Raw genomic sequence first — 14569 nt, 5'->3', positions numbered from 1 at the left:
TTCTCTCTCCCAAGTAGTTGACTTGTTGGTGATGGACCTGACCCTGTAAATCTGTAATCTCGTCAGTGTATATGAATAGTCTATTGTAGGAAGATGAGCAGAAGTGTTTGCTGTTTGATAGCATATTTATTATAAACATATTTCAAATTCATTCATTAATGTCTGGAAGTACAGTAGTGATATACGAACCAAGGAAGATGAGTACATTTCAAGATGGATCCAGATGTGAGTGAATGTACGATTGATTTATATTTTCAGTTTGTAGTGTGAAGCTCTTGGAATAACTCTGCAACTCGTATTTTGAGTGTTACCTTTAAAATTATTTTAAGCAGTAAGCATAAACCAATTGTTTCCTGTGACCCAGGGAATAATGCTTTAGGATTTTTACTTGTAATATGTCGCTATTTTATTTCGTACATACTTACGTGTTTCAATTTTATTTGTAGTTAGCCTAAGCGAGCTGCTTGTCAGTTAGTTTTGAAACGATACACAATCTTTTAGAAGGTGCTATGTTTCATTTGACAAGTCCAGTTTTTGTAATGATTGTATAGCAAAAGTATTCATCGGTGATATGATTATTTTTCTACCTGCACAACAGAAATTATATCTAATTGGAGTCTTGATTGGTTTTACGGTTTTTAAGAAGCTATATAATGATTTCACAAATTGCAATATTATTTATCATATAAATTTAATTAAATTACTGTACATTTTTTGCAGGCAGTTGACATGGGCAATAGGTTTACTCTTAATTATAGTAATATTAATAGGACGACTTAAATTTTTTATGTGATGTTTTAATATTTTTTTTTTTTTTTTTTCTATTCATCCTCAGGCACAGATAGAATGGTGTGGAGTAGGATGTGTCCGGGCCTGCACGGGGCGATGGCTGGTGCTAAGCCTCGATGCAGCCCTTCTTCACGGCCTGCACTCCCTTAACAGAGGATACTGGGCAGCAGTGTCGTCCCTTCTGGATAAGCCATCGCTCTCCATGCTCAACAACCTCCCATATGCAACAAAACCCATAGCCAAAGGTAATAAGGCAGCCCAGGCTTTTATAGTTTCAGGCTATTCCTCTACCAGGAGGTTGAGGGCGATGTTGTTATCCCCACCAACGAAGTTGAGAGGAGGTTATGTTTTCGCCCCTGTTTGTCCGTTTGTTTGTGAACAACTTCCTGGCTACTTTTCAGCGATCAATTATATTGAGACATGGAAGTGATTCAATTTTGAAAGTCCTAGGTCAAAGGTCAAGGTCAAGCAAAAGGTTGACTGAATTAACCCTAAACTTAAAACACACACTACAAATACTCCTACGGTCTAAATTAATTCTGGGAAAGGCAAGCTGGTTTCAAGAAATAAGCTGCCGTAGCGGAGTTCTGCCCTCTCACAGTGCGTTTCTAGTTCTGCTTCTGTTTTCCCGATAAAATTTAATGTTGCAGACACACTTATAAAATTTTGCAGGATTAGTTTTGCAAGGTAATCTTCCCATGAAATTTTAACAATAATTCATCTTTTTAAGAAAAGGCTTAGTCACTGTCTTACCTTTAGCTTCGAAGCTGAAAACATAGAAGAAAAATCTTTATGATTTACTGAAAGTATAGAAAGTTGCAATTAGTATAGCATTCGATTTTTCTATAATGTATGTCATGTATTTATATAGTTTATTATTTACAATTGCAGACTTTTAAACCAAGCTATGATCTCATTTCTTTTGTTTCCTTGAAATCTTGCCACTTTATTATTATTATTATTATTGTTATTATTATTATTATTATTATTACTTACTTACTTACCAAGCTACAACACTTGTTGGAAAAGCAGGGTGTTATAAGCCCAGGAGCTCCAACAGGAAAAATAGCCAGCCCAGTGAGGAAAGGAAACCAGGAAATAAGAGAATTAACACAAAGTATTTTAAGAACAGTAACAACATTAAAATAAATATTTCATATATAAACTCTAAAAATTTAACAAAATAAGAGGAAGATTAATAGATATAGTGTGCCTGAGTGTACCCTCAAGCAAGAGAAATACTACTACTCCCCATCATACATAGATGGTACTCTTAACATGATAGTTTTTGTCTCCCAGTCATAGCACTGAATGGTAAAATAGAAAAAAAAATATGGTATTAATGTCAGTAGATGTTGCAATGTCATCTTGCAAAATACTGATTGATTAAGCAGTTATTGAAATAGTAATCTAATAGGGTGACCATTAGTAAAGGATATTGCTGGATTTAAGTTTTGAAAGCCTGTACTGTACTTCCATGGTGTAAAGATAGTTTATTGGATCTGAAACTTAATTTTTGATAAACTTGATAATGAAATAGTTTATTGGTTTTTAATTCAGATATCTAGTGCTATTCCATTGTATTAAGTTGTAATTTTACTGTTATATATTTATTTTTCTTGATACAGTGTATATAATTGTTTCAGTAATTGATAACCGATTAAAAAGGACTAGAATAAAACATGATTTTTTTTAACAGGGCGTTCGTGGCTGTGTTTATGTTTAAGTGAAGGCCAGTTGGAGGGGTACCTTCATGCCCTAACAAGTCACAGAGGACTGCTAGATACATATTATGGCCCTCATGCCCTCTTGAGAGACCCTCATCGAACACATATCCTTCTCATGTTAGTGGCTGGTTTAGAGCACTTGAAAATGGCAATACCCATGGTGAGTAGGTTTGTTGAAAGTACATACACTGTACAGTACCTGTCTCTGTGAGGTTACAGTAGGTACTGCAGTGTTATAAGAATACAGTACATCACCTTTGGGCGTTACTACAGTATATTTGTGATAACTTGAAATTGTTGCTTTTTAGATCATGGTAAAAGACTGCTTTACGTTTTTAACTTGTTTTTAGTGTTCCATGAATGTTCTCTGGATTTATTTTATTTTTTCCCTATACCAGTATTATATTTAAAGTCTTTTAATGTTTGTGTTTACCAATGATATTTTTTTGGTAGAACCAGGGAAGGAAAATATTTGATGCAAAGATGGGATGTTCATTTTCGTTTACTTTAAAATTTTCTTTTGTTTGAAATGGCTTTTTCCATAATTGTTAACCATTAATCATTTGGTATAACTAATAAAGTTATTTTGTATTTTTTCGATTGTAAACAATTCATATAACTGAAACAGAAGCAAGAATTTTTATCATAAGTTGTTAAAAGATTGTGAAATCATTTCAGTACAACTGTCAAAAAAAGTCATTATATTAGTTCTCGTTAAAGAAATACGATAATGTTTCAATGAATGTTATTTCTTTTCAACTTAATGGACACTTGCTGAGGATAAAACTGCAAAAAATTGCAAACATTTTCATGAACTGTTTATTTTTTGTTGCAACATGAGCAGGACATCCCAGGCTGGATTCAATCGGGTGGAAGCTTCGGTAGCACATCAAGCACCAGCATGAACTCGATGAATGTCTCCATGACGAGCATGGATTCTTCTCTTCCCTCTCCCTCTCAGCACGAGCCTTTCGATGTCGATCTCTCGTGCTCTGAGGCCCTTGAAGAAAGTTGGGTAAGACAGTTGTTTAGTTTGTTCCGCAGCTTGAGATTTGAGGTGGAGTAGCTCAGTTGATGTCCTTGAATTTAGATGCTTCAGTTATACGTCATGAATCTAAAGAACGTGATGCTAATTTTGTTACTTTTATTTCTTCCTGTCTCTCTCTCCTTAATGCTAGGTTGGGCAACTGTCTAGCATGGACATTGTCAAGAGTACTGTAATTCCCTGATCTCTTGAATAAAAATTAGTTCCAATAGGATAACATTAGCAAATAATCTCTTTTTCAGCATTCCATTGAAGGAGAACTGCCTGTCTCACACTCGAAGTGTGAAGACATAGACTCGCAGATAGAAATAGAACACATCTCAAAGGTAGTTTAGGCTTAAGCTTAATACAGTGCAGTATGTAGATTAGAGCAGCTTGCAATGTTTTCTTAAATGCTGTTTGCTGATTCAACTTTTCTACACATTTTAGTGCATTTTCACTTATTCTGTAGCTTTCAGTATGTGGCCATTGATTTGTTTTTATTTGCTGTTGGTGAGAAGTAAATTTTTGTTGAGATCAGATAACCTCAGTACTTCGTATACTGTATACTTTTGTAGAGGTTATTTGCAAAGTTGTTTACAATTTTACACTAGTTCATGCTTAGAAATAGGTTGATGGAATGTAAAGTTAGGACATTTATTTTGTATGTAAAAGAGATGATGATGTCAAGATATTAGATCAGGGGCCATAAAAGATAAAGTTAGACAGTTGTAAATTTTTTACAGTAATTGATGATTTGAATTTGAGATTTTTATGTACTGTAAGTACTGTACTTATTATTATTAGTATTATTTTTTGGCTATTATTTGATTTCATAAATGTCCTTTCACAAAATTGATACAGTAGAGAAAAGACAGGAATATGCATTGTAAATCAGACAGATAGACAGTTTTAAACTATTTATGTAGAGTATAATTAAGTTCATATTTGCTCTGTAGTAAATTGACTTTAAATGTCTTGGATGACATCATCATTGTCTTCACAGTATTTTTACATGTGGTGGGAAGACTTTTTCAGCACTAAAATTTGAAAGTATATAGAATTACAGTATGTTATACAGTTCTTGGGGCTTGTATGTTTTCGTTGTAGTTTTGATTGGAACTTTTTATAGTATTATCGACCCCTCCAGTGAACTGAGGCATAAACCTATTGTTTGGCATGTCATCACCTTCTTGTTGAATACCTGTTGTAAACCAGCGTATCACCCGGATTTCTTTGCTTGATTTGCAAGTCTATGCATGTTTATTGTTTAGAATGTTTTTCCCATACTTGGTGTTACTGTAATTTTGGTAGAATTTTGGTAGGGAAATATTGTCCAATACTGTAGAAGGGGTATAGTAAGTTATATAATAGAAATAAATTTTTGTGATCAATTGGGGAAATGTAAAGTAGACAGTGCTTTGTAAATGATACGTGTATTTTAAAGTAAGGGAAAATTTTGAAAAGACAAGTTTTTATTTAGTAGATGAAGTACATTTATTGTAGTAACAGTATTAGATAGAAAGTCTGTATGTACTAAATTTTATCGCTAAGGCACAAAAGTTGAATTTTTATATTTTTAATCAGTGAACATTTCTATAGATGTTTCTGCTTACTGATGCTTATCTGTAATAGATTTTGCTTTGCTTTTTATTTCCAAAGCAAAATTTCTGTAGCTTAGATATTTGAGAAGATGCCAGTGATTGAAATGTAGCATAGTACTTAGTAAAATAGGTATAAAGGCTCAAAAAATGTTTCCATTGATACATACCATAATTTTTGTAGGCCTTTTTCTTATTGATTTAGAGAGATTTGAAATCAGAGAAGCTGAGAACGATACAAAAAATGATAGTGCTGAGTACATATAAGATAAAATAGAAGAAATTAAGAGCGTAAGGTTTCTTTGAAGATTTGGGCATTTACTGTACAGTACTAAGAAAAAGTAGATTTTGAATAGTTATGGACGCATTATTATTTATAGATAGATTAACAGGGCAAAAATCCTTAACTTCCTTAAAATGCTAGGAGTGAAGGCTGGGAAATTTTGGTGTCCAGAGACTAAGTTAAAATATCGACCAGAGAATTCTGGCAGATAGTGCACAAGACTGAAGTAAGATACAGTTGAGAGACCTTGACAAATCTTATCAAGGAAAAACTTTACATTAAAATGTAATCGATAATACTGTGAACTGTGATCTATTATTATTATTATTATTATTATTATTATTATTATTATTATTATTATTATTATTATTATCATTACTGTATTACTAATAATAACTAAATTACCCATTACAAACCTAGTTGAAAAAGCAGGATACTGTAAACAGATCTGTCAGCCTGTTCAACATTAAAGCATTTGCTGCTAGCTTGAACTCTTTAAGTTACACCGATTCAGCTGCCCAGTTAGCAAGATTATTCAACAATCTGTCACAGCAGGAATAAAACTTTTTAGAATACTGTTTAGTATTAATCTTAATGATGGAGGAGGCATGACTTTTAGAATTAACTGCATAAGATCTGAATGCTAAGGATGTTCAGAATTATGAAAAAATCTTGTGCAAGATGCATAAAGAATTAGCTGAATGACGATGCCAGAGATTAATAACTAGATTAGATATAAGAAATTTAATAAACTGCAAGTTTTTCTCCAACCAGTTAAAATGAGATTGAACAGCTGAAGACCAGATAGGAGGAAAATACTCAAAACAAGGTAGATTGAAAGAATTAAAACAATTCTTCAGAATAGATTGATCACTGAAAATCTTAAATGAATTTCTTTGTAAGCCAAATTTTTGTTTAATTGAAGAAGAAACAAACCAAATATGATTTCTTTTTGCCATCTATGCATTGCTTAGAAATCTGAAAGCCTCTTTAGATAATGACCTCTAGGTCTTTCTTTTGTTGACATTTTCAGCCTTGCTAGATAGTATTCGTTTTTGATAATCATCGTCATTTCCTCCAACGCCTATTGACACAAAGGGCCTTAGTTAGATTTTGCCAGTTGTCTCTTTCTTGACCATTTAAATCAATACTTCTCCATCCATCTTCTACTTCACGCTTCATAGTCCTCAGCCATGTAGGCCTGGGTCTTCCAACTCTTCTAGTGCCGTGTTGAGTCCAGTTGAAAGTTTGGTGAACTAATCTCTCTTGGGGAGTGCAAAGAGCATGCCCAGACCAAACACTCTCTCTCTCTCTCTCTCTCTCTCTCTCTCTCTCTCTCTCTCTCTCTCTCTCTCTCTCTCTCTCTCTCACATATCAATAAGTTATAAGATGGATATTAAAGCTAATTATAATACCTGTGCTGTACAACCATAACAAAGGTGATGTGCAGTTGTTCAATATAATATCAGATGCCATTCAAATTAGATGAATAAAAAATTATGAACATTGATTATCAAAAGCATTATATTATTGGTATGGTTTTGATAATCAATGTTCATAATTTTTTATTCATCTAATTTGAATGTCATCTGATATTTTATTGAACAACTGCACATCACCTTTGTTATGGTTGTACAGCACAGGTATTTTAATTAGCTTTGATATCCATCTTATGACTTATTGATATGTGTGAGAGAGAGAGAGAGAGAGAGAGAGAGAGAGAGAGAGAGAGAGAGAGAGAGAGAGAGAGAGAGATATTAAGCAAGCATGTTTTCCCTGTCAATGATGTTATTTGCACAGCTGGGTACAACTTTGCTTAATTGGACCCGAGCTCAGTTTCACTGCAAAGAACGATAAATTATGGCTTTTGTGAAGTTTTATTTTTATTTTTTCATATGCACATGACAATATTCTGCCCTTCAAGAAATCAAGTGCTCAGGACATTAGACTAGCACTAGAAGGGCTTAAATTCAATTCCTAGGGTGATATGAAGCTTAATATTTTCACCCCAACGACAATAAAAGTGTATAAACAATATCAACCATGTACAGTAAATATCTTAAAAAATATAATTGTTGGGCTTATCTTTAGTAGGTTCATATAAGTTCTTTATGAATTTCTAGAAATGGGATACTGTATTTCAGGGTAGTGCATTTAGTATGTATTAAAATGAATAGAGTAAATATATTTTATAATTAAAAGCATTGCACTTATTGCATGTACAGTATGCATTTTATTTTTGTAGGCAGTTTTATTTTCAAGTAAATAGAATATATTATATGGAAATACATTACAAAATTTTTTTAAGATGAAGTTATATCATGAGATAATAGATTAGTTTGAATGTTATCAGGCTTTATCATAAGTACTGTAAGGAAAGATGATTCATGGTCAGATAATAATAGTGCGAGACATTTTTATCAGTCAGTAGCTTTCTCTCCCTCCATGAAGATGCCTAGTAAATGGAATTTATTTCTATCCTTAAAGAGTACTCGAAGGAAGAGACAGAGCAGATCTTCATCTCAGAGTTCATCAAGAGTCACTTCAGGAGGAACAACGCCAACAGAACATGGACCAACTGTAAAGAAAAATTCATTTCAATTGTCCATAGATAAACCAAAGAGCCAAAGAACAGTGTGTGAAATTTTGGAAAACATTCCTTTTGACTGCAGAACAGATGTGTCCCAGAATGGGGAAGTCCCCAAGTCAGGCTGTGATAATTTTGATAAGAATGTGAATAAATCCCAAAAGACCATAGAAGAAAATCTTAAATTTAAGGAAAAGTTATTAAAGGAGGTTGATAAAGAAACTAAAAAGTATGCAAACCTTGTAGATAAGATAGGAAGTTCCTCCAATCTGAATAAAAGTGATTTGGTAGAGAAGGCTGATGAAGGCAGTGTTCAAAAAGAAACTGATGTTGTTGTCAGACGTACTAATTTACCAAGTGCCAAGAATATTGACAAGAGAGTTTCATTTACGGAATCTACTGAAGCAGGTCCTCTACAGAAGTCTATGCACAAGTGAGTGATGATTTTTCGTATTTGTGTGTTTTGATAGATATCTATCCAGACCTTTCATATTTTATTTAGATACTGTGTACTGTACATATATTTATTTGATTTGATTTTAGTGAATGGCCTTCTAACCTGCAAATGGGCTAAAAGAATAAGATAATTATTTCTATTAACCTCCCTAATGCTCATATTGCTTTCATCTACAGTGAACCCTCGTTTATCGCGGTAGATAGATTCCAGACCCGACCGCGATAGGTGAAAATCCGCGAAGTATTGACACCATATTTACCTATTTATTTAACATGTATATTCAGACTTTTAAAACCTTCCCTTGTACGTAGTACTGTTAACAAACTACCCTTTAATGTACAGAACACTTAATGCATGTACTACAGTACCCTAAATTAAAACAGGCACAAATATTAAAGGCGATTTTATATCATGCGTTTCCTAAACACGTCAAAAAGCACGATAAAAAATGGCAACCAATGTTTTGTTTACGCTTATCTCTGATCACAATGAAGAAACAAACGCATTTACACATCTGTGTATAGGTTAGTTTTTGCATAGATTATATTGATTATTCAGTACAGCATGTTGATTTTGTTATTACCAATTTTTTACTTAATTTTTCTCAGGACTTCCAAATGAAATGTTTTTCTTTATGACGCCGCCTGAAACGACGGCGTCATAAAGTACGCTCAGTAAAAAACCACGCTCAGTAAACAAAGAAGGCATTTAACGCGCATGATGAAAGTGATAAATAATGATATTTACAGTAAAAGCTTTTAGAAAATATGTTATTACAAATATTATTTACCGTATCTATATAAAATCATACAGTACATACTGTACGTAGCAAAGCAGGAAAACAATTTACGAGAGAGAGAGAGAGAGAGAGAGAGAGAGAGAGAGAGAGAGAGAGAGAGAGAGAGAGAGAGAGAGAGAGAGAGAGAGAGAGAGAGATTGTTTTACGTACATAATGTAAATTTTAAACAAAAAAAATATGATAGGTTACAACATGTATACTCTTCAGACTTTTAAAACCTTCCCTTTAACTTAATGCATACAGTACTAAACTAAAACAGGCACAAATATTAAAATGTTAGAATATTAAAGTAAAAAATAAAGATTGTTACTGTACTCACCACGAAAGAAGTTCAAGAAAAAATTGAATGATGATGGCGATGAATTTGCTGCACAGTAGAAATGATGATGATGAAGCTGATGATGTCTTCTACTGTGCAGCCAATGAAAGTACAGTATTTTACGTCTCTTCAGACGGAGGTGTCTTTTCCTGGGACACCTCTTCAACTTCTTCCTGAGACACTTCTTCAATTTCTTCCGAGGGCATTGTGATCGGAAGTTGCTGCCGCTGCTTCTTTTTTCGCAAGAGCATCCTGTAGGGAGTCATGTGTTCATCGATCTTGTTGCCGAATTGCATAGAACGAACCATATCCTCGTCCGACTCTTGCAACATTTCTTTCACCTCCTTCGCAAGCTTGCAGAGCTTGGCAAGCCGTTCTAATGTTAAGCCCGTTTCTTCGACATTTTCTTGGATCTCTTCCTGTGTTTCACTGTCTTCTTCACTACCCGATTTCGTCAGGTCTTCGAGGTCTGCGGCCGCGTAACTTCTACCGTCTTTTAACATATCGAGAAGCGTCACCTTCTCAGCAATCGTCATCATCTTTCGGTGGTGTTTAGGCTCACTACCAGCCTTAGTAGAAGCAGAACGCTTGGGAGGCATTGTACAGTAGGGTTTAACAGAAAGTTCAACAAAAAGTTCAACTTAAAACAGTCACGCACAGCACAGATTGAAGTTCACAATAACTTAACGTCTACACAGCGATACGGCGGGAGACAAAGTGACCGCGAAAACGTAGATGCCGGAAGTTGGAGATGCGGGCAAAACACCAATCACAGGCTAGATAACAAAACTTGAGTTCTGATTCGTCATCTATCAGCGCTTGAACCAATCACAACCCGTCTTATATGCTACGTAGGTTACCAATTCAAAGTACAAGATACCCTGCGTACAGTATACTGTACAGTAATAATAATAATAATAATAATAATAATAATAATAATAACAATAATAATTTTAATAACAACAATAATGATAATAATAACAATAATAATAATACAGCTTTACGTACGCTATTTTACGCTTTTGTTGTAGGATGTGTGTGTCTCTCTCTCTCTCTCTCTCTCTCTCTCTCTCTCTCTCTCTCTCTCTCTCTCTCTCGTACGCTTATTCGAAATGTGATTTTTTGCAACAAAGAATATTATTGGATGCAGTACTACGTACGTATACATACAAAAGATTCATGGAAAAGAAGCACATCCATTACATTTTTTGTACACTAGTAGCCATCAGCAGCCTTACACCATTCTAATATGGTATGACTGCTTCTGATTTGCGTTTCATGTTCGATTTAATTTTACTACGTACTGTATACAGTACTGAATTATCGTATGATCACATTCTCTTTTCGTGTTTTATTTCTTTCTGTGCTGAATTATATGTTATATGTAATGCAATGAACAATCAGTAAGAGCAGATATTACTAATTACAGTATTAATGGAATTACAGGTAACGAAATATCGTATTTGGGGTCTTCAGATATCGCGGTATTTTCGAAATTTCCGGAAAATCCGCGATATGTATATATATATATATATGGGTTATGAAAAAAACCCGCGAAGTGGTGAATCCGCGATGGTCGAACCGCGAAGTAGCGAGGGTTCACTGTATGGAAGCTTGGAATGTTTACTTGATCCGTAACTGTAATACAAACCTACACTATTTATAGAGGTATCACTTTTGGCGAAGCTGTAAGGACGAGATATTAAAATTTAGTGAAGGTTAACTGCCTATCCAGCTAGTTAGCAGGGGGGGGGGGGGTAGGTGGGTAGTTAGCTACCCCTCTCACTCACCTGTGACTGTGCTTTCTTCACTTTGCTTTTGGCCCGAATGAAGAACGGTTGTTCCCATTCTTCCTCCTTATCTATTTTTGGACGATCATTAATCATTGCTTTTTTACTTTTTCTTTCAGTTTATGTGTGTTTGCGCATTCCTACCAGCTATGCGTACCTACCTTGGTCCCTTGGGCCGCTCCTGTGGTACCTTTATATCCATGGAGGACACCGATCCCCACCGTTTGTGTCAGGCTTGCAGGGGCCAACTGTGTGATGAGAGTAATAAGGTTTGGGTGTCGGCGAAAGAAGAAGGCTAAGTGGAATTCTTCTCCTTCGAAGGTTTCTTCGAAGCAAAAGAAGCCTAAGGCTTCTTATTCAGCATCCCGACCTTCCTCCGAAGCTCCTGCTCCAACAGTTTCCTTCGAGGAACCGTCGAGTAGTAGCGAAGACCATTTAACTCCTGGACAACCTCGGTCCTTGAGAGACAGTGTTGCTTCCCAAGGGAAGCAGCCCTGCCTCTCCCCCTGAGGGAATCCTTACCCCTTTCTCCCTTTTTATAGGTTTGACCATCCTTGGGTTTGCCTGGCCTGCCTACCTAGGAGGTGTTGCTGCAGCTGCTTCAACAGGGTGCCTGTTTGCAGTGTTCGTCGGCGTCAGTAGTGGATCCTTTGACCATGGTCGATGTTGTGGTGTCTGAGGAATCGTCTGCTGTCCTGACAGTGGACTCTGTTACTGCCTCGTCCTCAGCTTCTTTTGCCGCTGCCGAGGACTGCGCTCCCCCCCTAACTGACCATCCTTCTGGGGCATAGCAAAGTCCAAGGCATGTTTCTTCTGTGAGTGATCACCTCTTGTTCGTGCTAGAGGCCACTTATGGAGACTCCTCTCGGAGGCTTGCTGCTGATCAGCCTGCTGATCCTCTTGCCTCTGTGGGGTATCGTCATCGGGGTCGCCGACCTCGACCTCGACGTGCTCCACCTCCGCTTTGCTTTAGAAGTGCGGCTTTTCCTTCAGTGAAGAGACGCTTCTTCGGGTGTTCAGCTTCGTTGCCACAGCACTCTTCGGAGGATCCTTCTCGTCATGGTTCTGCTGGTTCCTGACTTTCGCCTGTTTCTCCGGACTCGCCTTCTCGTCAACAAACTCCGGTTTGTGACTCCCCGTTGAGGATTCGTTTGCTCTTCTCTCTTATGGATGTCGCCCTTCTAAATGGCACATCCCTTCTCCAGCTCATCGTTTGGCTGCGTGGTGACCTACTGCTTGCCGTTCTCCTGCTGACCGACCTCCTGCTCAACGTTCTCCTGCTCAACGTTCTCCTGCTAGTCGATCTCCTGCTTGCTGACCTCCTGCACACCAACCTCTTGCTCGCCAATCGCCTGCTCACCGATTATCACATGCTTGCCTTTCTTCGACTTGCTGATTCCATTATCGCCGATACGTTTATCTCTGGATCGCAATCCTCTGACACTACGATTGCTTACTCGTCAAGCTCCTGCTTGTTGATCTCCGACCGGTGACATATCGATCACTTGCTCGCCGATCTTCCAATCGCTGATCTCCAACACGTTGATTGCCTGCTTGTTGACCTCGCCGATTGCCAAAGCAACGTTCATCAACGCACTGCTCGCCAATGCGCCCTTTGCCAGAGAGTCAATCCCCGACTTGTTAATCCCAAACTCCCCGAACCATCGTTCTCCCTCTTGTTGGGTTTCCGCAGATGGCCCTGCGCCAACTCTTCAGCGCTCGCCAATGCGTCAGCAACCTTTGGTTGCCCACCGGCCTTCCCATTGTGTACCAGCAGCAGAGATCTGGCATCGTTTACGTGTTGCTCGCCAATCATTGGCTTGCTCTAATAAGAGATCTCCCATTAAACAGCAGGACTCATCTCGCCAGGTATATGCGCGCGGGCACCCTATCGCAGATCCTCATGCCTCAGACCATCAAGGTAAACAACTTTCCAGGTCTTCGCCTCCGAGAGCTGCGGCTCTCTCGCCGAGGAAAGACAAGCTTCCTCTTCACCGTTTGCTGTCGCCCTGTTCCCCTCCTTGCAAACGCACGACTGCGTGACCGCCAGGGAAGGAGGAAAAGGGCAGTCTTCACGAATTCAAGATCCCGAAACTTCCTGCTGCTAAAAAGAAACTGTCAGTTCAGCGATCTGCATTTCCTGGGACTTCGTTCTAGAGACTAAGACCCCTTTTAGGGGTTCTCGCTTCGTCATTCCCTTCCGGGAAACTCGAATAGTGCTTCCATCGGTCAACAATAGTGGTCTTTGCTCCCTGTGGAAACTCCCAGGATTCCTCCGGTAGAGTCTTCCTTGTCATTGGATCCAAGGCGATGGGATCAGCAGAGGGGCTGCCAAAGTCTAGGCCATGTTGGAGAAAGGCGCTCTTCAAAATGTCCTCGATGACTCCCCAGGCTTCTTGAGTCGACACTTTCTTGTGAAAAAGGCATCTGGAGGCTGGAGACCAGTCATCAACCTCTCAGCTCTGAACAAGTTTGTCAAGCAAACCTCGTTCAGCATGGAGACAGCAGACATGGTCAGACAAGTGGTAAGACCACAGGACTTCATGGGGATCAGAATGTCTGGGGAATCAAAGGCCTGATTCAGTTGGGCTTTAGCAGCCATTGGAGGGATCATATCCTCAGGTGGCCATTGGGAACTAGACAGGACAGAGATGATAGGTGCTCGAGGAGACATAGCCACTTCTGGGCTGGGAGTTCCTCTCGTGTGAAAAAAGGTCTTGTGATCTTTCTCAGCCTCACTACCTTGTTGTCTGATGCGAAGGCTTTGTGCAGGTTAGCATCTATAACCATTTCTAGATATAATTTATCAGTCTTTGAGTGGGAAGCAGGGATGACTTCTATGGTTCAGCATCATGCCCCATAATTTGGACCATTCACTAATTTTTGCTAGGTCTGTACTGTATTCTGGAGATGGAATTGATGCTAAGAGAGTAGCATCAACATATGTAATAAGCTTTTTTCCTAGGCCAAACCACATATGATGTAAGTATAGTATTAAAAGTAATATGCTGAGAACACTACACTGAGGAATGAGAGATATTACATTCCTATAGTCACATGGTACTCATTAACTACCACTCTCCACAATCTATCACAGGTCAGTCTCTATGGGTCTCCTTTCTTCATTGTTCCAGTTGGGTATCAGGCTTTGAACTATCTTATCTGGTGGTTGAATGGGGAAAACCTCAAGCAG

The 14569-nt window shown here is 37.8% G+C and overlaps 1 protein-coding gene across 3 annotated transcripts in view; it reads left to right on the top strand.

Moving 5' to 3' along the window:
- The window catches only part of prd1 (pruning defect 1), a 145249-nt gene that overhangs the window by 58831 nt on the left and 71849 nt on the right, over positions 1-14569 (top strand). Inside the window, exons 2-6 of one of the 3 annotated variants that reach the window (XM_068358854.1) lie at positions 836-1034; positions 2489-2676; positions 3361-3531; positions 3804-3887; positions 7912-8444. In XM_068358854.1, coding sequence (XP_068214955.1) covers positions 836-1034; positions 2489-2676; positions 3361-3531; positions 3804-3887; positions 7912-8444 — 1175 coding nt within the window. Of the gene's footprint in view, positions 1-835; positions 1035-2488; positions 2677-3357; positions 3532-3803; positions 3888-7911; positions 8445-14569 lie in introns of all 3 variants that reach the window. The other 2 variants (XM_068358853.1, XM_068358855.1) reach the window with 2 other exon arrangements.

This window comes from Palaemon carinicauda, chromosome 35, assembly GCF_036898095.1.
Source record: "Palaemon carinicauda isolate YSFRI2023 chromosome 35, ASM3689809v2, whole genome shotgun sequence".
Classification (NCBI taxonomy): Eukaryota; Metazoa; Arthropoda; class Malacostraca; order Decapoda; family Palaemonidae; genus Palaemon; species Palaemon carinicauda.
Note: the sequence above shows the minus strand (reverse complement) of the source record. Positions and strands in the feature narration are given on the sequence as shown.